Source organism: Daucus carota, chromosome 8 (genome assembly GCF_001625215.2).
Source record: "Daucus carota subsp. sativus chromosome 8, DH1 v3.0, whole genome shotgun sequence".
In the NCBI taxonomy this organism is placed as follows: Eukaryota; Viridiplantae; Streptophyta; class Magnoliopsida; order Apiales; family Apiaceae; genus Daucus; species Daucus carota.
In genome coordinates, this window is record NC_030388.2 from 26,276,318 (window position 1) to 26,297,772 (window position 21,455).

The following is a 21,455-nucleotide window of genomic DNA, read 5'->3' on the forward strand; positions in this document are numbered from 1 at the left end:
ATCAGACAAATTTTCATTCCGTTTATACAACAAAACCAAACAGATAAAACAATTCAGAATCATTGTTTTCCTTTCTCCGCGTTCCCTTTCTCGATTTCATTCCGTTTTTCCGAACGAACCAAACGGCCTCTTAACTTATTTTAGGCAAGATCTGTCCCTTCATAATGTCGAGAAGTCATACTAAACGATCTCTGATACAGAGGATATTCTCCAAAAACTTCCGTAATTCTAAATCACTTCTTTGTAAGCGCTTTATTTGCAAGCATGTTTTTGGTAGTAATATATATGTCCTTTTCTTCGGATATACACATTAATCTTCAAAACACAATATTTATAATTAATCTGCAATATCGAAAAGAGTTCATAAAATTATCACACATTTCTTCCCGACTTTCAAAACCGTTACCACTTTCATGTTTTCTCGTAATCATCCGGTCAAAATAAATTTCAGTCCTAGAGATAGCTTATTAATCTAATACAGACTATACAGTTCATATAAATAAATCTATTATATATTTTTTGAAAATACCGTTTTCTATAGTAATGCCTAACAAATAAAATTTTTAAAATTTATAGTCCAAATACTAATTCTAACGGCATATTTTAGAAAGTGGATTAAATTTGGCATATTACAACTATTGATGGGCCTTGTTGTCGAATAGAGTCCACAGACCTTGGAAAATAGAATAATAAGCACCAAAACAAGCTTAAAAATAAAGCTGAGATTTTTGACAAAAGAGCCTATAAATATACAAAGCACACCAAGAAAACCCCAAGACTATACATAAATTCATACAGAAAAAGAAGAGATGGGAGTAACAAAGGAGCAGGTTGAGTCATCTCTTAGGTCAAAGCTCAGTCCTTCCCATCTTGTAAGTTGTTATTACTCAATTTTTAATATTTTTATGATATTGTTATTGTTTTATATTATGTATGTATGTATGTATATCAATCATACCCATGTTTTTAAGTTTTGTTTTTGTGTATGTTAGTGTAAATTTGTAGGTGTAGTCATTAGTTATGGCGGATATTCGGGTGGGGCATGTTTTAATTAGTGTAAAGGTTGAAACTTGTGTTGTTTATGTGGTTTGGGAAGATAGTTTTGTTTGATATTATGTACTGAATGGTGAGATAATTTGGAGTTGGGGGAAATAAGTTTTCGGGCGTTTGGAGTGTCATGGGATAAGTGGAAATGGGGGTGATTTTACGTCCCACTGGTGAATAATGGAATGAGTTGCATGTTAGGATTGCTTCACAATGTGTTACTGAATTAACGACGATTGAAGAAATATATAATATTGGCTTTCCCTGTAATTTTTTTTTTCTTATTAAGAATCCAAAGTATAGAGAAAGGAGAATGGAGATAATATGTCTGGGTGTTACAGCATGTTACAGCATTTATTTTAATTCAGGTATTTCCTGCCTTCCAAAATCATAGACCGTTGGCATAGTGAGGGTGTTTTTAATTCCCTTTTACCTTGTTATGTTGTCCTCTCACTCTTAATTCCTAAAGTCCCTTGTCCACCCATGTCCCTGCCTGTTGCTCCTGTTTCCATCTCAACCTCTCCATGTGAGTCGAGATTATGCAAGTTGAGAGTGACAATCAATAATGGCAACGTATGATATATATAAATCTATCATGAGTCAGTTGTTATCCCTCTTTTCATAGCTACCAGCCTACTACCATAAAAGTTTAAGCATTGTGTATGGGGACAGGGCTAGGATCTGATTAGTGATTACTGCAGCGGCAGATTATTTATGTATAAACTAAATTAAGTTTATATATTAATTTGATACCATAATATAATTATATAAAAATGTACAAAATATTAAAAATTACATACAATTGATAGTATATTATTAGTAGGAAGTTTAATAGTATTACAAAAATTTTCTATTAAAATACTAAATGTAAAACAGTTGTATAAATACTTCATAGTTGTTACACCCAAGTTCCCAGCTTTAGGGTAGCTGCCGCCACCTCGTACATTTGTACCTGATTGCGGCTTTCCCTACTTTGTATCATATTAAGCTTCGGACATTCCATTAAGCTAAGTGAACCTCAGAGTATGTCATAATCATAAATGACCACAAATATAAAAGAGATACATTTCATCCTCCCGGATGCAAATTAGAACCTATGTTATCCGGACTGTTCATTTTGCCTTTAGTACCCGTGTCAGACACTCGATACTCGGACATGGGTATGACACTCCCAACACTTATTTTAGGCCAAAAACATGTAAAATTTTGAAGTTATTGTCGAGTCCGACACTTGGACATATCCATGATGGACTCTTTAAGCCAAGTCCGGGTAACATGGATTAGAACTGTATGAACTTTGGCATACTTCTAGTCTTGAGCAGTGTCAAGTGTTGTACGTTTATATAAGTGTTTCAGGTCCCCGCCTAAATTAGCCTTAAAATTTGTAATTAGATAGCTCGGGAACACAATACTGAGATTTTCCTTTTCTCCTTTTCCTATGACACAGTGATGAAGCACCCACTAATAAAGATGTAACTGCAACAATAGTTCTAGGCACTTGATGTCAGGATATAACAAGTCCTTGGATATTCCATGATCCATAGTTATATCTAGGGGTGCCCGTAACCTGATCAAACCGACGCAAACTACCCCTCTTTTTTGGTCAACTAAACCCGCCAATACCTAAACCGAATTTTAATTCAGTTAAAAAAAAAATTTAAAACTGAATTAAATGGTTTGCCATAGGGTGTTATTATTTTTAACCCAACCCGACATTACAAGTTACAACCTGCAGCCTGCACTAATTTTTACTGGAAAGAAGTTCAAGGAATGCCACTTCAAATGATATAATCATCAACATCGGTGACAAGTGATTCAACTGGCATCTATATAAAGTTGATTGAAGTTGGAGCCTTCTGTCTAAATTAATTATGTACCTTCTGTTTATGTTAGACTCAATTACTTAGCTTTTGAATGTATTAAGTAGCTGAACTGCTGAACTACTATTGTCTACTGGTAACTAGAGTCTGAACTGTAATATCATTGCGAAATGCAAACTATTGAACTACTAGAATATTATTGTTAGTTGTTACAGTTAAGTTGGATGTTTTTATTTTTAGGTCTTATTAATTTATATCAATCCGACCAACCCGAACCAACCCCCAGGTATTAACTATTAAGATTTAAGAATGAATTTCTGATGGTGAAGGATCAAGTCTTGAGAAGGTACAAGACTTTAGTACTGTATCAGTATAAATCAAACTATGCCATTTATTTTCATTTAAAGCTTCTCTCTACAAATTCTGATCTCCTCGGGTCTTCTCATTTCATTTCCTTGTTATTCTATGGATCTTTTTCGGGCTGAAGTACTAGTTCTCTAGGATTCGAGCTGACATTAGTTGTCCATATTATGCCTTCATGACTTGTAATGGATTACAAACACACAATTACTGTCGCCCATATAATGCGTTTGTAACTTGAGCTGGTACATACATACAAGTGGGAGTGTTGGGTCCATAAGGTCCCTTAAAAAGCGGTATGCTGTGGTCATTATATACAAGCTTGGTATTTTAGTATCATCTCCTTCTGGATGCATATTCATGGTTTTTATTCTCTTTTTCCTGTGTCAAATAATCATATATGTAACCTAACCTTCTTTTCTTTATTTTCATCAGGACGTTGTTGACACATCTGGGGGGTATGTTCTCCTTTCCAGAAACCTATGCAATGAATCTATAAAGACTGGTTTTTGCTATCTCACTTTCAGTTTGTAATGAGTTTGTATCTTTGTCAGTTGTGGTGCCAGTTTTGCTGTTGAAATTGTATCGGACCAGTTTGAAGGGAAGAGGTTACTGGAGAGGCATAGGATGGTGAATGCTGCATTGGTGGAGGAAATGAAGGACATCCATGCTCTATCCATAACTAAAGCTCTGACCCCCGAGCAGCAATTGAAAAAGCAGCAGGAGTCGGAAAAATCTCAAGTTGCCATTTGAAACTATTCATATTCTATAATGACCGCCTTAGACAAAGCCTGATGACAAAACATACTGGATTGTAATAAATAAAGAGTTGGATGTATGCTTTACTTGCTGGAATTTGCATGTAGATGACTTTTTGCATTTTATTTTGAAACTTTCTAAGATTATAATTGCATATAACGAAAATATCAGGGGAAGTTCATTTTAGTGCTTCCAAAATGTATACCTTATACAGCTTTTAGATTTTACTTCTCCTCTGAGCTAGGCAATATGGTTTGTCTCTTTTACTGAACTCAATTGTCATACATCTATAGCATTGGTATCAAATAATATATAACTTTCCAGATTTTGTATATCATATTACATTGCATTAGTATCCTGAAGACCCAAAAGCCTTGGCCAGATTAAAGAAACTCCCCCATTGTATGGGAAACATTGTTGCCTTGGTGAAACCAAGCAAAAAATTAGAACAAAATCATTTTGGGAAAAGCTTCCCACGTATATTCATACAAATGAATATACTTATATTCATACAATATGAAGGTAGGCACAATAGCCAAGTTCTTAAAACACATACTCCACAATAGCCAAGTTCTTAAAACACATACTCTCTTATACACAGTTTCAAAACTGATAGGGATGGTATGTGTTATAAAGCAAGGTACGCAAATGCTAGTCTCAAGCTCAATAATCTTGGCCACAGATGCATCTCCGACCTTTTGGAAGATCACAGCCCTGTCTTGCGATTTTATAACTCGCAGACTTTCCATGATCAAGTGGAACCTTAAGTGCAGACTCATTTCTTGCACCAGTTGATTCAGCCTGGAAGGAGATAAAAATAGCATTAATATGTTTCCCAGATGAACATAAACCCCAAATAAAGCAAGTACACTGGAAAGCCACCAGAACACAAGAATAGAAGTCACAACCAAATTAATGTTGCAAGACTAGTTATATTAGCTGCAATACCCCTGCTAAGTGCTACATAGCTTTCAATGAAAAAAATGCACCTGATTATGAGAACTTACAGGATGACGGGGATCGGCAAGCATAGGAAAAAGCCTCTGACAAAAAGTGCTTGCCTTGCCTAAGACTTCATCAGGAAGAGGAGAATAATATCAGTTTATGTATTAACAGGTTGTGCAAAAAATTAAAGAGGGTACAAAGTCAGATTACATAAAGGACAACTAATTTTAACAATCAAAATTTCAACTCTACTCTTTCAAAAAAAAAAAGATATCAACTCTATCCTTCCTTAGCACTTGACCAATATGAAAAAGAAAACAGGGACGAAACCATCTGACTGATAAACTTGTAGACTTCAAAAAATTAGACTCAACAATTAAGATTATACCAAAATGAGAACTAGTATTAATACAATTACACCTAATTTAACAAAATTGAGCTCTTTAAAAAGTTTCGGATCCAATCAACCTAGCCACAGTAAGAAATTTGCAACATTTTATGTAAAAAGCATTTTGAACTTATGTTAGTTTAGCAGTTTATTTCATCTTTTTTTTACTGGGGATGACAATCTGTTTTCTGTTTATTTAACTGACCTTTTTGAACTACTATTAATCTAGCAATTTATCAACCACTTATTTCATATCCATACAATCTAATAATCTGAATAAAACATCTTGTGCTTATATATTTAATACTATTTAAGAATAGAATATTTAATAGTACTTACTATGGTCCATGGATGAAAACCAAAACGGCAAAACCTATTCACAGATAAAATTTGAGCTTGCCCAAGAGCTTCATCTTCACAGGAGACAAAATGGCAGCAAAGCTTGTCCATTCTCCAATCCCTGTTCCTAGTGTGGGACCTACAACATGTGTTATTACAAATCTGATGAGAACTCCCAGAGCATTCTCAACCACTGACATAAGTAACAAGATGAACACTAGGATTAAGCAGCACCCAGATGGTTTCAGACCCAGTTCTACTGTCAAAGTTGCTGAGCAGACCTCTACTGTGGTGGGAGATGAAGATGATGAGGAGGAGGCAAAAGGGTCAGCAAATTGTAAGACAGTTGCTCAAGTAAAAGCAGAACTTTATCATATACTACAAGGTAATTCAAGAACTTTCTAAAGTTTCTTAGCACTCTTGCCGTGAATATATTTGGTGTGCAGTTAATTTAGGTGTTTCCATGAATTGTTGAAAAGGGATTAATAGAGGAATTTTCGGGGTCCCCATGGAGGAAAAAACTGAGATTGAAGATCTTGTTAAGCTCCTTGAATCACAAAATCCAACTCCAGATCCAACTCAGAATCTTAATAAGGTGCGTGAAGTTCTTACTAGATTATTTTCATTTATTCTTGCATTGTAATTTTTGGAGTTCTTTACTTTTTACAATTAAACAAAAGCCGATCTGTTTTTGACAAAATTGGAATTTTCATCGTCTCGTTAAGAAAATGACGGATATCATTGAATCAAGAGTTCATTAATATTTAAAAAAGTGTTTTTGAAGATGATTTAGTTATCCAGAAGAGCGGGTATCAAAATAACGCTCAGAAAACATATAACACGTTTTACTTAATAAAATGGATATGATAGAAGAGTAATCAATAATAACTTAACACATCACTTTTGAGAAATTTTTGAGATATATTTTTGGGACCTTTAGCATTTCCCTATCTAAAAAGGCTCGCCTAATCTCTACTCGTTAATCTTTCATCTTGGTGTAATTATTTGAAAAAGATATCAAAATTTTGATTTATCTGTTTTCATGGATAATTGATAAGGTGGCTGGATGTTGGAAACTTCTTTATAGTACAATCAGAATTCTTGGATCAAAGAGAACGAAGCTGGGACTGCGTGATTTTATTAGTTTGGCAGATTTTCTCCAGATCATTGATGTTGTTGAGGTACTTCTATCATTACTCCATCATTACTCTAATAGATGTTGTTGAGGTACTTCTATTATTACTCCATCATTACTCTAATAAATGTCATTAGTCATAGATTAATACAAAATCATCGATTGAGAAAATAAGTTTGCCAAATTTTTTTATTAATGTTCTTCCTATACTTCGTTCTCAACCGTGTATATATATTTGTCTACTCTCCAAATAATTCATGAAAGATACAATGATGACATTTTTGAGGTTAAGTTTTTTTAAAATTAAAATATAGGCATTATTATATTTTTAATGAAAAGGAATGCAAGCAAGATATGTATTGAATGTGTAACCATAATATATTTTCTAAATAAGTGGCATATTTTACATTTGGTGAATCATTCAACATATTTAGATGTGTTGTTTGGACAATTACCCTCTAGCATTTTCAGTTGTGCTATTTTCGGTACTTGCCATCTTATTTCCATATACTATTATAGTCACTTTCGAAAGAATGGCTTTAATTGAACTTGAAAAAGGAAAGAAAGAAATAATCTTGCATATTGTATAAGTATTCAGAGCAGATATTAAAAGAATTTTAAAAAAAAGTTGTTTTTAAAAAATCTTTTTATTTGTTCTTATATTTTTTATGTGTATAATGATATTTGTAAATCTTTTTTATATATCTCATTAAATTTGAACCTTGTGTTATGCTCCAAAATGGAGGGAAAAGCAGTTAATGTGATCAAGTTCAATGCAAGAGGCCTAAATTTATTGAATGGCAAGTTAACCATTGAAGCCACGTTTAAGGTTGCATCAAAATCAGTTAAGAATCCACACTTTTGGTTATGTTGTCTTCTTTTTTATGTTATACAAGACACTAATCCATATACGAGATACTGCAGAGAGTTGATATTAGTTACAGGAACTCGAGGATAACTCCTGATCAGGTACATAAAACTACTCTACAAAAACTTCCTTTTTAGTCTTTTACTTAAAGATAACTTCTCGTCTTTTGTTGATTCAAAACATTAGCTGATGAATTTGTTCCGGAAGAACTATGATACATTGCTTGGAATCTTCAACCCAGAAGGCTGGCTAGAGATCACGTAGCCTTCCAATCTTCTTGCACAATTTAAAAAATAATTAATTTATAACGAAGCAGCTATAAACTGATTACTTTGTGTTTATATTGCTCATTGCAGTTATGTTGACGATTCATTGAGAATAGGGAGGGATGATAAAGCCAATATCTTCATACTAGAGAGATCAGACGAAGACAATCTATGAGCATTCTTTCTTGATAGATAATTTATAGGACGCATGATTGTGTTATTGAGCATTATACATGAGGAACAACGAGGAATAATGCATTGAGTTACATATTGAATTCGGTCTTCATATTTTATAATTCTGATGAAGATGCTAATATTTTATAGGAACTGTGATCGGTCTAATTACAACAATTTTAAAAGAACACCATCTCTTCTTAGCTTTTTTTTTTCCTTCTAAATTTTATTAATTTTAAGTAGATGGATATAGGTAATGAAAAATTTGGAAATTCATAACTAGGGTATAGAGTGTTGATAGATGGTCAGGGATCGAGTTCGGTTTAGGTTTAGATAAATTCAAATTCAAATTAAGATGTATTCAAGTTTTAAATTTCAATTCAAATCCAAGTTGAAATTCAAATTCAAAAACTAAAACTAAATATTCAGGTATGATTCATTAGATTTCGGATCAGATCAATTTTTTTGCAATATATTAAAAATTTTAAAATAATAAAGTAACTTTGAGAGATTTACTAACAGCAACTTAGTTGCTTCATTGACAGTAGCTTCTTTTATTTCAGAGTAAAGAGAATTAGAAGTAATATCCAAAATATTTTCTTCAATATACTCCATGATTCTTTGTTCATCTATCTAATCACTACCTTCCTTTCCAAGAGAAAGTCCTTCAACAACTTTGATTAACCTCAGTCATTTCACTAATTTCATGGCTATATATTTAAGAATTTTTGTAATCTCGATATAATGGTGCCTTGATCATTTGAAACTTCGACATTGAGAAGCATATGAAAAACTTTTATAATTAATTATTTACACCTTATATCCATTTTCTCACAAAACAAGACTATTCATCGAACCGGTAAAAGAATATGACACTGTGACTTGATTTTTTTTTTTTTTTTTGACAAATATGGCTTATAGCCTTACAAATGAGTATCTGTTCTACGAAACTCTCGAGGTGAGTCATGGTCGAACCCAGGACCTGGGACGACAGCCACGACACTGTGACTTGATTTAAATATACTTCAATCATAAAATTGGCTATACTTATTACTTACCAACATGCATGTAGGAAGAGAATTATACTTTGCTTTTAATACCATGGTCAAGGTCTTTACATACAGGAAAATAGGATAAGATGAATCGAATTTTCTATGATGTGCCCAAGGGCACACAATAGTCACTAACTTTGAGATGAATACTAACTTTTGATTGGTGGATAGGTAATAAATGTTAATGCCCCCGCATTCACATCAATTCCACCAATCAAAATAGCCTATTTTCTTGAGAGTTTGTGCTTATTGTGTGCCCTTGGGCACACATTAGAAAGACCGACAATGAATTTCTAGACATAGACTTATAGAAAATTGTGTCTCTCGAATACAATCAAAAACTGAATATGGGCAAGCTCATTCTCAGGGAGCTCAACCCATGGCTCATTATGCCCATCCATAAGAGCTAAGACAATTTTCCTTCCTAGATTTATCCAGATAACTTTAAATTATAAAAATAATTCTTAGCTTGACTTGCTAATATAGATAAACAAAGAATTAATTATTTTTAAAACTAATGTTTAAAACTCTATAGAACATCTTGGTGTTACATGCACCACTCTTGAGGCTCTCACATGGTTGTTTGGCCGAATGACCCTCGAATTTCTTTCCAGATGAAAACCAACCTAATTTTGAGAGCAATTATAATAATTTATGTGAGAGCAAAAATTTCTTCACACTTATAAGCATTATCAACATCCTGCGAACAAGTCTAATGAATCAACTGTTCAAAAGAATTTAGACCCAAACATATCGTCCAAGATATCACATATACTAAATTATATTTTCAAAATTAATTATATATTATATATTATAAATATAATAAATATGATTTAAAAGAAAGTTCTTAAAAAATTATAAATTTTATAATACACATAATTTTCCTCAAAATAAATCTATACTATACTATAATAAGCCAACATGGGTATAATTTGTAGTCCAAGATTTTAGTTATATTTTTTTGGTTTGGTACTCTCCTTTTGGTACTACAAGTATACAAATGTGGAGTCTATTAGTATTATAAACAGGTTCAAACACTAAAAATATTTCATTAAAAAAGTTATAATGATGTTATAAATAAAATTATAAATATACAATTTTGAATATCTTTTTTAAAAAAGAACTTTCATATAACTCTTTTTAACTTTAACGTGTTCTATTTCAATATAACCATTACATAACCCTTTCTAATTCTAATCTTAAAAGTTATTGTTGTCAAAAAAACCAAGATTACAAAATTACGTTGAAATTCGATTGATTAAATTACACGATCGACTAAGTTTAGAAAAGATTAGAATTTTTTGATTTTTTTTATTTTTAAATCTACGTGTACTAAATTCAGATTAAATGTACTAAAATCCTAATATATATATCGGGAGATAATATAATCAGTTAAATAATATAATTTAATTAAAATTCAATCTATTAATACTAAATACTAATAAAATGATGTTAAAATTTAAATTATAAATAATAAATTACGAACGCTTTAACAATTTTGACTTGTCTTCATGTTACTTGTTCGCATCATAAACCCTTTGTAAACAAGAAAAGAAATTAGAATATTCTAATATCCATCGTGGCGCAGACAGCATCAACCCATGTATACTTACGCAACTATACATACACACATCTCCCTCTGTTGTTTCTTAAAACTGCCAAGACAAAGAAATGAATAACAAATAAAACCACTTTCACCATCACCCGCAAACATCATACATATGGACTGGGCACGGAGACTAAGAAAAGTGTATAAAGTAATGTAAAGTAGGAAGAAAGAGCAAGAAAAGTGGGTAAAGTAGTGGGATCCATCAATATATAATTGATAGATTTGGAAAAATAGTTGAAAGAAGTGGGTGTGTGGGATTTTTATATTATACTCCCTCAGTCCCATTTTAGTTGTCACATTTGGTTTTGTGCCGGTCAAATTGACCAAAGTTTGACTGAAATTTATTAATATTTTATCAATTGAAAAAATAAAAAAAATATGTCACCGGAAATAACTTTTAATCTACTTTAAGATGTAATTTTCAGTTTTTTAAAATAATGAAAGAGTGACTTGTAATCCTTGGTCAAAAATTAGTCAATTTGACCAACAAAAAAGGAAATGTGACAACTAAAATGGGACGGAGGGAGTAAAACTTGACTATTTTGGGAAAGTTTTAAAATGTATAGAATTGAGTGTGACATCCAAACAAGTAAAGTGTATAGAATTAAATGGGACGGAGGGAGTACTAATTGCTTCTTCGAATCAAATCCCATCTCGTTTAACCAGATTCAGAGGCACTTGCCGCCCCTCAAGAACCAGGTTTCTACCAAATCGCACCCCTAATTCATATTTCTCAAATCAAGGTTTGATATTGACACTGACCCATTCCAAGATTTCATCTTTTTGATCAACCCTTTTTTGTTTTTCTCGTTTTACTGTAATTTTGATGTGAATCTTGAATATTTTTGTATCAAATGTTTGATATTTTGTGTAAAGTTTTTGTTTTTAGGTAAAAGAAGAAGATGGGGGTGCTTATGTCAAGATTATGGTTCATGATGTTCCCTGCCAAAGAATACAAGATTGTTGTTGTTGGACTTGATAATGCTGGAAAGACTACTACCCTTTACAAATTGCACCTTGGTGAAGTTGTTACTACTCACCCTACAGTTGGTAGTAATGTTGAGGAACTTGTTTACAAGAATATTCGATTCGAGGTGAGCCGATAAACAATTCTTGATCATATATATGGAATGATTATGATTTATATAGCAAGCATATATTGTAATATAGGTTTCGTCTGTTTGGTAATTGTTATCGAATTGTGGTAGTCTAATTTGGTACTCTCAAATTACTTTAAATTATCAGGAGAGACATGAAAGAAGTTAAGGATGGAAAAAAAGATAGAGTGATATATGATTTTCATTCATCGCTTAACTTTGAATTCTATATATAGGTAATGAATGAGCCTTTCAATTCCGCTAATAGGCAAGGTCGTAATTAGTTAGTACAACTTAAGGAATATATATACAAGCTAACATTAAACACCTAGGCGTGGTAACTCAGAAAGATGATATTAGTGTCTCATGCATCATCCTGATTTTTAAGCACTGAAATGCTGACAAATGCGTTCTTTGATTTCTTGTTTTTCCTTTCATGCCTAATTCGTCCCAATTGGAATTGTTTCATTATTATTTTGTTCCATGATTTCAGTTTTTAGTTCCCTTGTAGTCATGATAGTTTGATTATGATTACAGTATTTGAATTAGTAATTGAATATTATGAGCCATTTTTTTTGCGCATACTATGTCTCAATAATTATCAGAATGCCCTCTAGAAAAGAATGGATATGCAGCTCTGTAATTCCTATGAGTTTGATATGTAGTCTGCTTGGGTTTGTTTCTTCAGTAATATTTGTACTTATTCCTTTCTGATATTTTAAGGAATTCGTAGCACTCATTCGTTAGCTTTTGTTCTGTTTTACTTGGCTATAGCCTATAAGATTGAAAAACTGTGTTACGCAATTCTAGAAACTTGGGCTGTAAGCTTCATCAAATAATTTTGGTGACTCAGTTTTTACAGTTTCAAGGAATAGGTATATAATAGATAACTCTTCTGAATGGTACAGTAATTTGGCTTTGCCATTGTCATTGGGGTGTTAATAATTTTTTATAATATTTCTAGGTTCTACGTCACTAATTCTGATCCCCATATTAGTCAAATTTGTCTACTTCGCCTATTTTTCATATCTAATTTGGCGGTATAGGACGAACTGAGTGATTTATTAGGTTACTGGTTCTTGCTGTAACTAGAGCCCGAGCAAAGCCTGTCAGGCAATTTATATCTGTAATGTACATCAGTCTTGTGCATGATCAATTGTTCTCAAGTAAACTAACATCACTGTTTATGTTTGCTTCTGATGATTCTAGATATCCCTTTTGGTTGTTTCCTGATCATCAAGCATTTACAAACAAAGGTCCTGAAACTCGGCATATAATTTTTGTTTAGTATTTTAGGAGTGGACGCAAGTCTGATGGATGGACTTGTAATCCAGTCTTCTTGTTGATGTGAATTACTTATATGTTATTTGCTTATATTAGATGATTTCACCTTTTGTTTGTATAAATTTTAGACCAGATTTATGAATCTAGTTCATGAGGGTTAATTACTATTGTAATCACCGGATTTGTTCACTACAGAGTATTTATTTATGGAAGAGTATTATGATATTTAAATCGGCTGTGATCAATATATAAAGTACTCTAGACCCATTGATTTTCTGTGGTCTATCACCCTTGTATGTTTTCAAAAGGAAGTTGCCAACAAAGTTTTTTAGCAAACCTTTCTTCCACCTATCAAATTTACCAATTCTAGTGTTAAATGAAATAAAGTGTGCATTGTTAATCTTTTTGCACTTTCAGATAAGGCATTAATAGGATGCATACCACATCTTATTGAACCGCGGTTTTCTTCAACAGATGACATGCTTATTGGAGTATATTGTATGTAGCTAGTCCACTGCTGATTATACCTTATATCCACTTTCTCTCCTTGATATCTGTGCTTTCACCCACTGTAATCTTAACCTTCTTCTAATATTCCAATAAAATTTATTCACAATCTTGAAACTAATCCAAGAACTTGATATGTGTACATACCGTGTATAATAAATGGTCCACAGAGCAACTAGTTAGGTACTAGTCAGTGAAAATGGAGAATCTCTGGAGAAAGAATGAAAATTTTCGCTGCTCACCCACAGGCCACATCCAACACCAACAATCTCAATGGGCGTTCTTCAAAATACGTATGTATGTGTATATGTATATATAGAGTGTAAATTTATGAGAGAGAGGGATTGAAGTGGAAAAAATATGGAAGCATCTTATTGATGCGATTCCAGTTTTTGGTTTGCTTATTTTGAAGCGTATGCGTTTCAAGTATTTGCATAGTAGATCACTAAATCTAGATACCTTGAGGTGAAAATGGTCCAAATTCTCAATCTGGTATCTTGGGTACTTCTGTTTGAAAAAGTGTCAAAAGGGCCAAGCAGGTTATATGTTTTGTCTAGCTGAGCAAGTCCAAGAGTGTTCTAGTTGAAGCCCTAAATATAATATAAAATATCATGTCCTAGTAATTTAGGACATATTTTACTAACTTGAACTCCAACAATGTGCCTTATTCTTACAATATGTTTAATATTTTATTATTTAAAGACTCTCTTTCATCATTAAAGCATAATATGAAAGTAGAGAGAGAAAGAATTTAATAAAATATGGCATAGGGCTAGGAGAGATGTGCCTCAGGGCTTGAGAAGGTTGTCCTAGTGATATAAGGCATCACTAGGACATTGTTGGATCAACTTTTTTCATCAGATGCCCCAAATTATAACTTAGGATATGATATAGGGCATCTCTTGGACTTGCTAAATTGACTGGAATCTTGTGATGCTTGAATGTGGTAATATGTGTCTTTATGATTGCTTGCAGTTACCAGTGCATCAGTGAGTAGCTATCATATTAATAACCTTTGGCTTTTCCTTTCATTTGAAAGCTTTATCCTAGTCTTTATCTGTCAGATGGCATTATGTTGTAGAAAATTGTTGTAGTAATTGATATATTCTGGTTGCTATGCCCAATATCAGGTATGGGATCTTGGCGGGCAAGACAGACTACGAACATCATGGGCAACATATTATCGCGGTACACATGCTGTTATTGCAGTAATAGACAGCACTGACAGAGCTAGGATTTCCATTATGAAGGATGAATTATTCAGGCTGCTACCGCATGAGGATCTTCAAAGTGCAGTTATACTCGTCTATGCAAATAAACAAGATCTTAAGGATGCCATGACCCCTGCAGAGATAACCGATGCCTTGTCCCTGCACAGTATCAAAAACCATGATTGGCACATTCAAGCTTGTTCTGCTCTCACTGGGGATGGGCTCTATGATGGCTTAGGGTGGGTTGCCCAGCAAGTTGGTGGAAAAACTACCACCAGCTAATATTTAAACGTTTAAAGAGGCCGTAAACTGTCTTTTTCATGTTGTTAAAGGTACACAACTCATCTGTATTTTGTTAATTGAGCTTGTAACATTCTGCACAATGTATCTGCTTATAGCATTTGCCAAGAATAGTTCTTGTATAACCTGTTCTTCTACAGGTACAGTTTGCTGAAAAAGTTGAATCATAGGTTAATAAGATTAATCTATTTTAAGAACAAATTTATCATTGTAGATTTTGTCATGGTTTGTCGCAGGAGAAATTTGGAAAACTCTGAAATATTATTTCTTCCTCCTGCAAGTAGCCTTCAGTGTATGTTATTACAGTAGCTAAAAAACTAGAATAACGACCAAGCGTGGCTCTGATGTGCTGATTTACAAAAATTTGCCACAATATCCAGAATCTTTGATCTTATGCACCCCGAGGCCCGAACCCAGTTTGGAACTGTTAAGGTAATTTGTCGGCATGAAAGGAAACTGATGAGCAATCATAATGCTCTTAGTTGGGAGCGGTGGATCTGGTGTTGATTACACATTTATATGTAGTGGAATGGCCACCGTAACAGAGGTAACAGAATACCAGTCACTCAGTCGCAGTCTTATCCGTAGTTTGTAATTAAGCAATTGCGACGCGAATATGTTAACAGCATGGCATACCAAAAGTATAAGAGAACTATACTCCTTGAAAGAATATAAGCAGCAATTCAATTTTGATATGGAGTCCGTTGAGATACTCGGATTTTGGGTGAAGAACATACTCCCTCTGTCCCATTTAATTGTATACGTTTCTTTTCAACTGCTCGACACGCATTTCAATGCTCTTATAAAATATAGTTCCGTAATTTATTTTTGAGATTTTCTTTTCCTGAATAAAAATATAACATCCAAACTTTAATTCAGAAAAAGAAAATTTTAAAAATAAATTACACAACTACACTCTACAGGAGCATTAAAGTCCGTGTCGCGTCCCCGTCCCCCAATGTATACAACTCAGGGGGACTACGGAGGGACTAGTATGTTGGTGTAGCACAATTTGTATTAGGTGAATAAAATCCAGACTTGAACAAGATTAATCTCCCAAGATGTTAAACAATGTGCAATTTGGAGAGAACGAATGTGTGAAAGAAAATTGGCTTGAGCTTACTCAAAGGAGGTTGAGTAGCAAGTTCGCATCAAGTAAACTGGACTAAACGTTTAAGCCAGAGGTTAAAGAGCAACAAAGAGAGATTAAATGTTTGAGTATAGAGTCCTGGTTCCCGGGGCTTATTCAACATACAGTCTTATAGTCATTGGATGATATATCAAACGACCAAGATTCTAATAAATTTCTAACACGTCCATCTCTTTTTTCCGCTGAACAGGTAATATACTCATTTTGATCGTCTAGCTAAAAAAACCGTTGGATATTCTGCACAGAACGTGTGCCTCAGATAACACTGGTCATCGGGTAATAGTAATACAGTGAATCAATGATCTATTAAAACCCTTTTTTTTTTATACATTTGTAGTTACAATATTGTAATCCAAGATTCATAAGCAGAGATTATGGGCCTAAAAGATTTTCTAATTTTTTTCATTCCTGAAAGAAGCAGAATCATCTTGTAGATGAGATGTCGTTACATCTTTGCTGACTGAGATAATTAACTTGGAACATCCGATGTTCAAGGCAATCAATATACGAGCTGAAGAACAGGGAGGAAGATTCATAGGTACTTGAAGAAAAGGAATGAATGGAACTTCAGCTGTATAATCAATGTTCCCTTAATTATCATTTTACTTGGCATAGATTTCATGTTTGTGATACTAACAACAATGTTATGTAGATATGCAGATGCATGTTGATAAGACTTGCAGATAGCAGGCTCAGAGTAGAGGAAACTTTGCAGAGAATAGTAATATCGAGGGATAACAGTAGAACAACTTGTAGAACCCTTGACGAGGACACATATGATGATGTTGGGAGGCCATTCAAGTAAGTTTCATAACAAATTGTACTTGAGTTAAAACCACAATCTTGTTTCAGCCTCGTTTTATGCTTCTTTTAACATCTTTGCTCATATCGACAGGATAGGTCATATACTTGTAACTACTCGAAAATTAAGTCTCAGACGAAGCCATTAATCTTCTGTGATTCTGTTAATTTCCTATTTCGGATGGATATGGGTATATATTCCCTTAACAAATTAAGTCTCAGTGGTTGTAATCACATATATAACATAGTTCTTGTTGCATGTAAAACTACCTATTTAAAGCTTGCAAGTTAATCAACATAGGAATATATGCCTTCCTAAAGAAGGCCACACCACGTGGACAAGTCTCCCGTGTAAGCATAAAAAATGTCCAAATAGAAGCAGTCTCATTCCTATTTTCTTATAAAATTGTATCCATGTAAATCTTGTAACTTAAATCTATGGAGGAAACAGTAACTACCTTATTGAAGAAGGCCGTGCCATGTCTAAAGGAATCGAATAATTGTGCCAAGTTCAACCTTATTTCCTATTCAAAATCCAAATTCACGTGTTTAGTGAAATTAATTGCACAAATCTGCTGTCTTAATGTACCTGCATTCTCGTGTTATTCTTACCCCTGCCTTGGTGTTTGAGTATAGGATACCTTCAGTCTGCAGTCTGCTTGATACTCTAGGATTGCTTCAGATTGTTACATTTAAGATTCTCCAATATTTACCCTTGGTAAAATTATTCTCTTCTAATTGTCTTTCTACAGCAAGCTTGTAATCTTTTTTGTACAATGCTCCACAGAGTCCACACTATACTTGAGCTTTATGCCTTTACCTTTATAAAATGCTTAAAAATAAGATGATGAATGATGCAGTGTATTACTCAGAGTTATAAATGTTTGATCTCACAAGATGTTTGAACTTCAATCAACTTAAAGTGCATTCAGAATCTAACATGTATGTGCTATTATTCTGCCACCATGTATATTCAAGAATCACTACCTTCCTTGAATTTCAAGAAATTCTTGATTTGCTTTTGCTCAGAAAAAATTGTAAGTAGCGAAAGAGATTTTTTTTCAGTCCTCTTTAAATGACATCAACCAACCACTCTTCTTCACTAACTAAACTTCAAAAATGGCCAGCCAGTTCACCATATCTACACGCATAGACCCACGCACAACCTTCCTTCTGTTACCAAAATGCAGATACTTGCGGGGGGTGATCAATGTAGGATCACTTCACCTCTCAAAATCAACTAGAAGTTGGGGAATCAGGGTCTCTGATGGGGAAGATTCGTATCTTGATATGTGGAAGGAAGCAGTAGAGAGGGAGCAACAAGTGGGGGAGTTTCAGAAGATAGCAGAGGAGAGTAGTGAGGAGGACGATGTAGAGACGGAGGAGGTTTTGAAGAGGAAGAGTAATGAGTTCAAGAAGCTCTTGGAAGTTCCTACAGAGGAGAGAGACAGAGTGCAGAGAATGCAGGTCATTGATCGGGCTGGGGCAGCCATTGCTGCAGCCCGATCAATCCTCAAGGAGGAGAGTTCTTTGATGAAAACAAATAGTGATCAGGGCTCTTTGGTACCACTTAATTTGGAACAGGAACTACAAGGTAAACTAACCATCTAAAGTTGTTTTACTCTGCTTAACATGTTTACTTCAGTCATTTTTATAATTCATGTTTGATTTTGATGTGTTCAGGAAAGAAGAAAGACATTGTTGTCCCAGACTCGGGAAATGACAAAATATATACACCAGGTCCAAATTTCTGGTCCTGGACACCACCTGAAGATAATACTATGATATCTGATACTGAAAGCAATATGGAGTCACCTGGAATAACTTATCCATCCATCAGCGATACCGCCCCTGTGATGGTGTTGAAACGAGATGTAGATATTTTGTCAATCCCATTTGAAAGTAAACTTGAAAATGATCATAACCCTCCTCTCACCCCTCTACAGTCACTAACAGGGATTGAAAAAGTAGAACTGTCTAGCTCAACTCCTGAGACGCCTCAAATAGAAGTGGAACGTGATCTCAATATCATGTTCTGTGAAATTGATATAATGTTTTCAGAAAATGCAGCAGAAGCAGCTACTGCTCTTACTGAAATTGAAATAGAATCACCTGAGGGAACTTATCCAGATGGATCAAGGTGGTGGAAGGAGAGCGGAACTGAGGTAAGGCCTGATGGTGTGGTGTGCAGGTGGACGATAAAAAGGGGTGTCAGTGCTGATAAAACCGTAGAGTGGGAAGAGAAGTATTGGGAGGCTGCTGATGATTTTGACTACAAGGAACTTGGTTCTGAGAAATCAGGGCGTGATTCTAATGGAAATGCTTGGTATGAATTCTGGAAAGAGTCCATGTACCAGGTAGTTGATTTTGAGCTCCAACTTGTTCTGATGTAGTTTTAATTTTATTCATTAGTTTTAGCGACAATGTATTAATGCAGGTATCTCTATTCTCACTGTTAATTGCTTGCTTGACTTGTGCAATTATTATTTCTATTTTGCTGCAGAAAGATGGATTTTTGCATCTTGAAAAGACCGCAGACAAATGGGGAAAGAACGGGGAAGGAAGTGAGTGGCGGGAGAAATGGTGGGAATCCTATGGTGCCTCTGGCCAAGCTGAGAAATGGGCTCATAAGTGGTGCAGCATTGACCCAAACACTCCCCTTGAGGCTGGACATGCTCATGTTTGGCATGAAAGGTGCGATTACAATGTTTTAAAGATGTTACATGTCATTAGTATCTGTCGTGTTTAAATATTTCAATGATGAATACATTATTTGTTTTATAGCCTAGTATCTCAAAGAAAGTTTGTCAACATGATTTTTCAGGTGGGGTGAGCAGTATGATGGGCAAGGTGGCAGCACAAAATACACTGACAAATGGGCTAAGCGTTCTGAGGGCGACGGATGGTCCAAATGGGGTGACAAATGGGACGAAAATTTTGACACAAATGGTCATGGTGTAAAACAAGGAGAGACCTGGTGGAAAGGCAAGCATGGAGAACGCTGGAATCGGACATGGGGGGAAGGTCACAATGGCTCTGGATGGGTGCATAAGTACGGAAAGAGCAGCAGCGGGGAACACTGGGACACTCATGAGGAGCAAGACACATGGTATGAGAGATTTCCACATTATGGATTTGACCATTGCTTTGAAAATTCAGTCCAGCTACGTGATGTTAAGAAGCCATCTGAGTGATCTCTTGGAAATTTTGATGTTTTGGTTTCAATTTTATTCTAGAGAAAGTAAATTGCTTGCCACCAGTATATGAAATTAGCACAAGATCCTTTCATTCTTACACAACAGGGGCCTGATGTTTGTGCATAGTAACTCACCTTATGCAATAAAATGTGATTGTTTAATCTTCTTGCTGCATACAAATTCTACTGAGCAGTTTGTTCACATTTTGTTCTTCCAGATTGATTTTCTTTCCTGGAAACATTTTATTTTTCGAGATTGATTTCTTTCACATATAATATTTTTCGAGATTGATTTTCTTTCCTTCGACATAAGATAACAACCTCTGTTATTACAACAGTTGGTTGATGCCAAGAAAATAAAATAAGAGAAAACCTTATAGGAATGGTTCAACATAGGATTAGGAATAGAGAGCTTTGATAAAACTCAAGTTGGTTAAAGAAAATATAAAGGGTTGTGTCAGTAGGTTGAAAAACACAGACAAGCCTCCTACCATTAAACAGTGATGTTCGTTTAGGCTGTGTTGAGTGAAGCATGAGTATAGAATATTCATGGACAAATATGTAGTTGCAGAGTTGTCTTCATTTACTTCTACAGACCAAGACGGTGTGCTGATCAGCTCGAGTCCAGCTATGTCTAAATTTTTTGTCCTTACACTAAAATTTATAAATACTTATAAAAAAGTGAGGGTTTTAATAATATCCCAGAAATGTCTTGAAACAGTAAGATATCCTCTAAGGCGTCTGGTTCATGGGTACGATTTATCCATTCCAAACCCATACCTATACCTGGTGTTTGGTTGATGAAAATAAAATCTCAAACCCATACCTTAAACCCAAGGTATGAGTTTTTGATACCTAAGTGGGGAGGGGTATGAGATGGAGGTATGGGAATCCATCATTTTTTATTTTTTTGTCTCTATTTAAGTAATCAAATATTAATGTTTTATACAAAATTAAATCAATGATGCAAAAATATATAACAATAATAATTTTATTAATTTTTTCAATTAATATAAATTAATAATTTATTTTTTACAAAAATTACATATATTAATTCCAGCACTCAACCAAACACATGATATCAGATATGATACCTCAACCCATACCAGCTTAACCCGATTCCTCATTCCAACCCGATACCACTCTTCGA

At 34.2% G+C, this 21,455-nt stretch overlaps 4 protein-coding genes and 1 long non-coding RNA gene across 10 annotated transcripts; 4 read left to right on the forward strand and 1 right to left on the reverse strand.

Moving 5' to 3' along the window:
- Positions 1-707: 707 nt before the first annotated feature.
- Positions 708-4,169, forward strand: LOC108197467 (protein BOLA2). The gene is made up of 3 exons (XM_017365100.2): positions 708-872; positions 3,660-3,682; positions 3,779-4,169. The coding sequence occupies exons 1-3, from the start codon at positions 810-812 to the stop codon at positions 3,975-3,977; spliced, it is 285 nt and encodes a 94-aa protein (XP_017220589.1). The 5' UTR covers positions 708-809; the 3' UTR covers positions 3,978-4,169.
- Positions 4,170-4,308: 139 nt separating this feature from the next.
- Positions 4,309-5,798, reverse strand: LOC108197413 (uncharacterized). The gene is made up of 3 exons (XR_001802003.2): positions 5,656-5,798; positions 4,991-5,055; positions 4,309-4,784 (listed from the first exon to the last, which is right to left on the reverse strand). It is a non-coding gene; the product is annotated as an uncharacterized LOC108197413 (long non-coding RNA).
- Positions 5,622-8,199, forward strand: LOC108197412 (fibrillin-5, chloroplastic). 3 transcript variants are annotated; one of them, XM_017365021.2, is made up of 7 exons: positions 5,625-6,040; positions 6,135-6,250; positions 6,714-6,836; positions 7,536-7,634; positions 7,715-7,759; positions 7,845-7,918; positions 8,015-8,199. In XM_017365021.2, the coding sequence occupies exons 1-7, from the start codon at positions 5,746-5,748 to the stop codon at positions 8,097-8,099; spliced, it is 837 nt and encodes a 278-aa protein (XP_017220510.1). In that variant the 5' UTR covers positions 5,625-5,745; the 3' UTR covers positions 8,100-8,199. The 3 variants fall into 3 exon arrangements, with proteins under 3 accessions (XP_063939368.1, XP_063939369.1, XP_017220510.1); XM_064083299.1 differs by lacking the exon at positions 7,845-7,918 and having other exon boundaries at positions 5,624-6,040; XM_064083298.1 differs by lacking the exon at positions 7,845-7,918 and having other exon boundaries at positions 5,622-6,040; positions 7,536-7,759.
- Positions 8,200-11,345: 3,146 nt separating this feature from the next.
- LOC108200057 (uncharacterized) lies at positions 11,346-15,359 on the forward strand. Of its 4 annotated transcripts, none has more exons than XM_017368116.2 (3): positions 11,346-11,502; positions 11,636-11,853; positions 14,778-15,359. In XM_017368116.2, the coding sequence occupies exons 2-3, from the start codon at positions 11,662-11,664 to the stop codon at positions 15,138-15,140; spliced, it is 555 nt and encodes a 184-aa protein (XP_017223605.1). In that variant the 5' UTR covers positions 11,346-11,502; positions 11,636-11,661; the 3' UTR covers positions 15,141-15,359. The 4 variants fall into 4 exon arrangements, with proteins under 4 accessions (XP_017223605.1, XP_063939251.1, XP_017223606.1 ...); XM_064083181.1 differs by having other exon boundaries at positions 11,347-11,458; XM_017368117.2 differs by having other exon boundaries at positions 11,348-11,502; positions 11,649-11,853.
- An 836-nt stretch (positions 15,360-16,195) lies between these two features.
- Positions 16,196-20,467, forward strand: LOC108200056 (protein LIKE EARLY STARVATION, chloroplastic). Its single transcript, XM_064083180.1, has 6 exons — positions 16,196-16,584; positions 16,730-16,846; positions 16,961-18,703; positions 18,793-19,466; positions 19,613-19,803; positions 19,934-20,467. The coding sequence occupies exons 3-6, from the start codon at positions 18,229-18,231 to the stop codon at positions 20,301-20,303; spliced, it is 1,710 nt and encodes a 569-aa protein (XP_063939250.1). The 5' UTR covers positions 16,196-16,584; positions 16,730-16,846; positions 16,961-18,228; the 3' UTR covers positions 20,304-20,467.
- Positions 20,468-21,455: the final 988 nt, after the last annotated feature.

Bases quoted from the DNA above. Each gene is read 5' to 3' on its own strand.
- LOC108197467 (XM_017365100.2), top strand. From the start codon at position 810: ATGGGAGTAACAAAGGAGCAGGTTGAGTCATCTCTTAGGTCAAAGCTC. The intron at 873-3,659 runs GTAAGTTGTTAT...TATTTTCATCAG, and splicing joins AGCTCAGTCCTTCCCATCTT to GACGTTGTTGACACATCTGG. The intron at 3,683-3,778 runs GTATGTTCTCCT...TATCTTTGTCAG, and splicing joins GTTGTTGACACATCTGGGGG to TTGTGGTGCCAGTTTTGCTG.
- LOC108200057 (XM_017368116.2), top strand. From the start codon at position 11,662: ATGGGGGTGCTTATGTCAAGATTATGGTTCATGATGTTCCCTGCCAAA. The intron at 11,854-14,777 runs GTGAGCCGATAA...GCCCAATATCAG, and splicing joins ACAAGAATATTCGATTCGAG to GTATGGGATCTTGGCGGGCA.
- LOC108197412 (XM_017365021.2), top strand. From the start codon at position 5,746: ATGGCAGCAAAGCTTGTCCATTCTCCAATCCCTGTTCCTAGTGTGGGA. The intron at 6,041-6,134 runs GTAATTCAAGAA...ATTGTTGAAAAG, and splicing joins ACTTTATCATATACTACAAG to GGATTAATAGAGGAATTTTC. The intron at 7,635-7,714 runs GTTAAGAATCCA...GAGATACTGCAG, and splicing joins TTAAGGTTGCATCAAAATCA to AGAGTTGATATTAGTTACAG.
- LOC108200056 (XM_064083180.1), top strand. From the start codon at position 18,229: ATGGCCAGCCAGTTCACCATATCTACACGCATAGACCCACGCACAACC. The intron at 18,704-18,792 runs GTAAACTAACCA...TGATGTGTTCAG, and splicing joins TTTGGAACAGGAACTACAAG to GAAAGAAGAAAGACATTGTT. The intron at 19,467-19,612 runs GTAGTTGATTTT...ATTTTGCTGCAG, and splicing joins GGAAAGAGTCCATGTACCAG to AAAGATGGATTTTTGCATCT.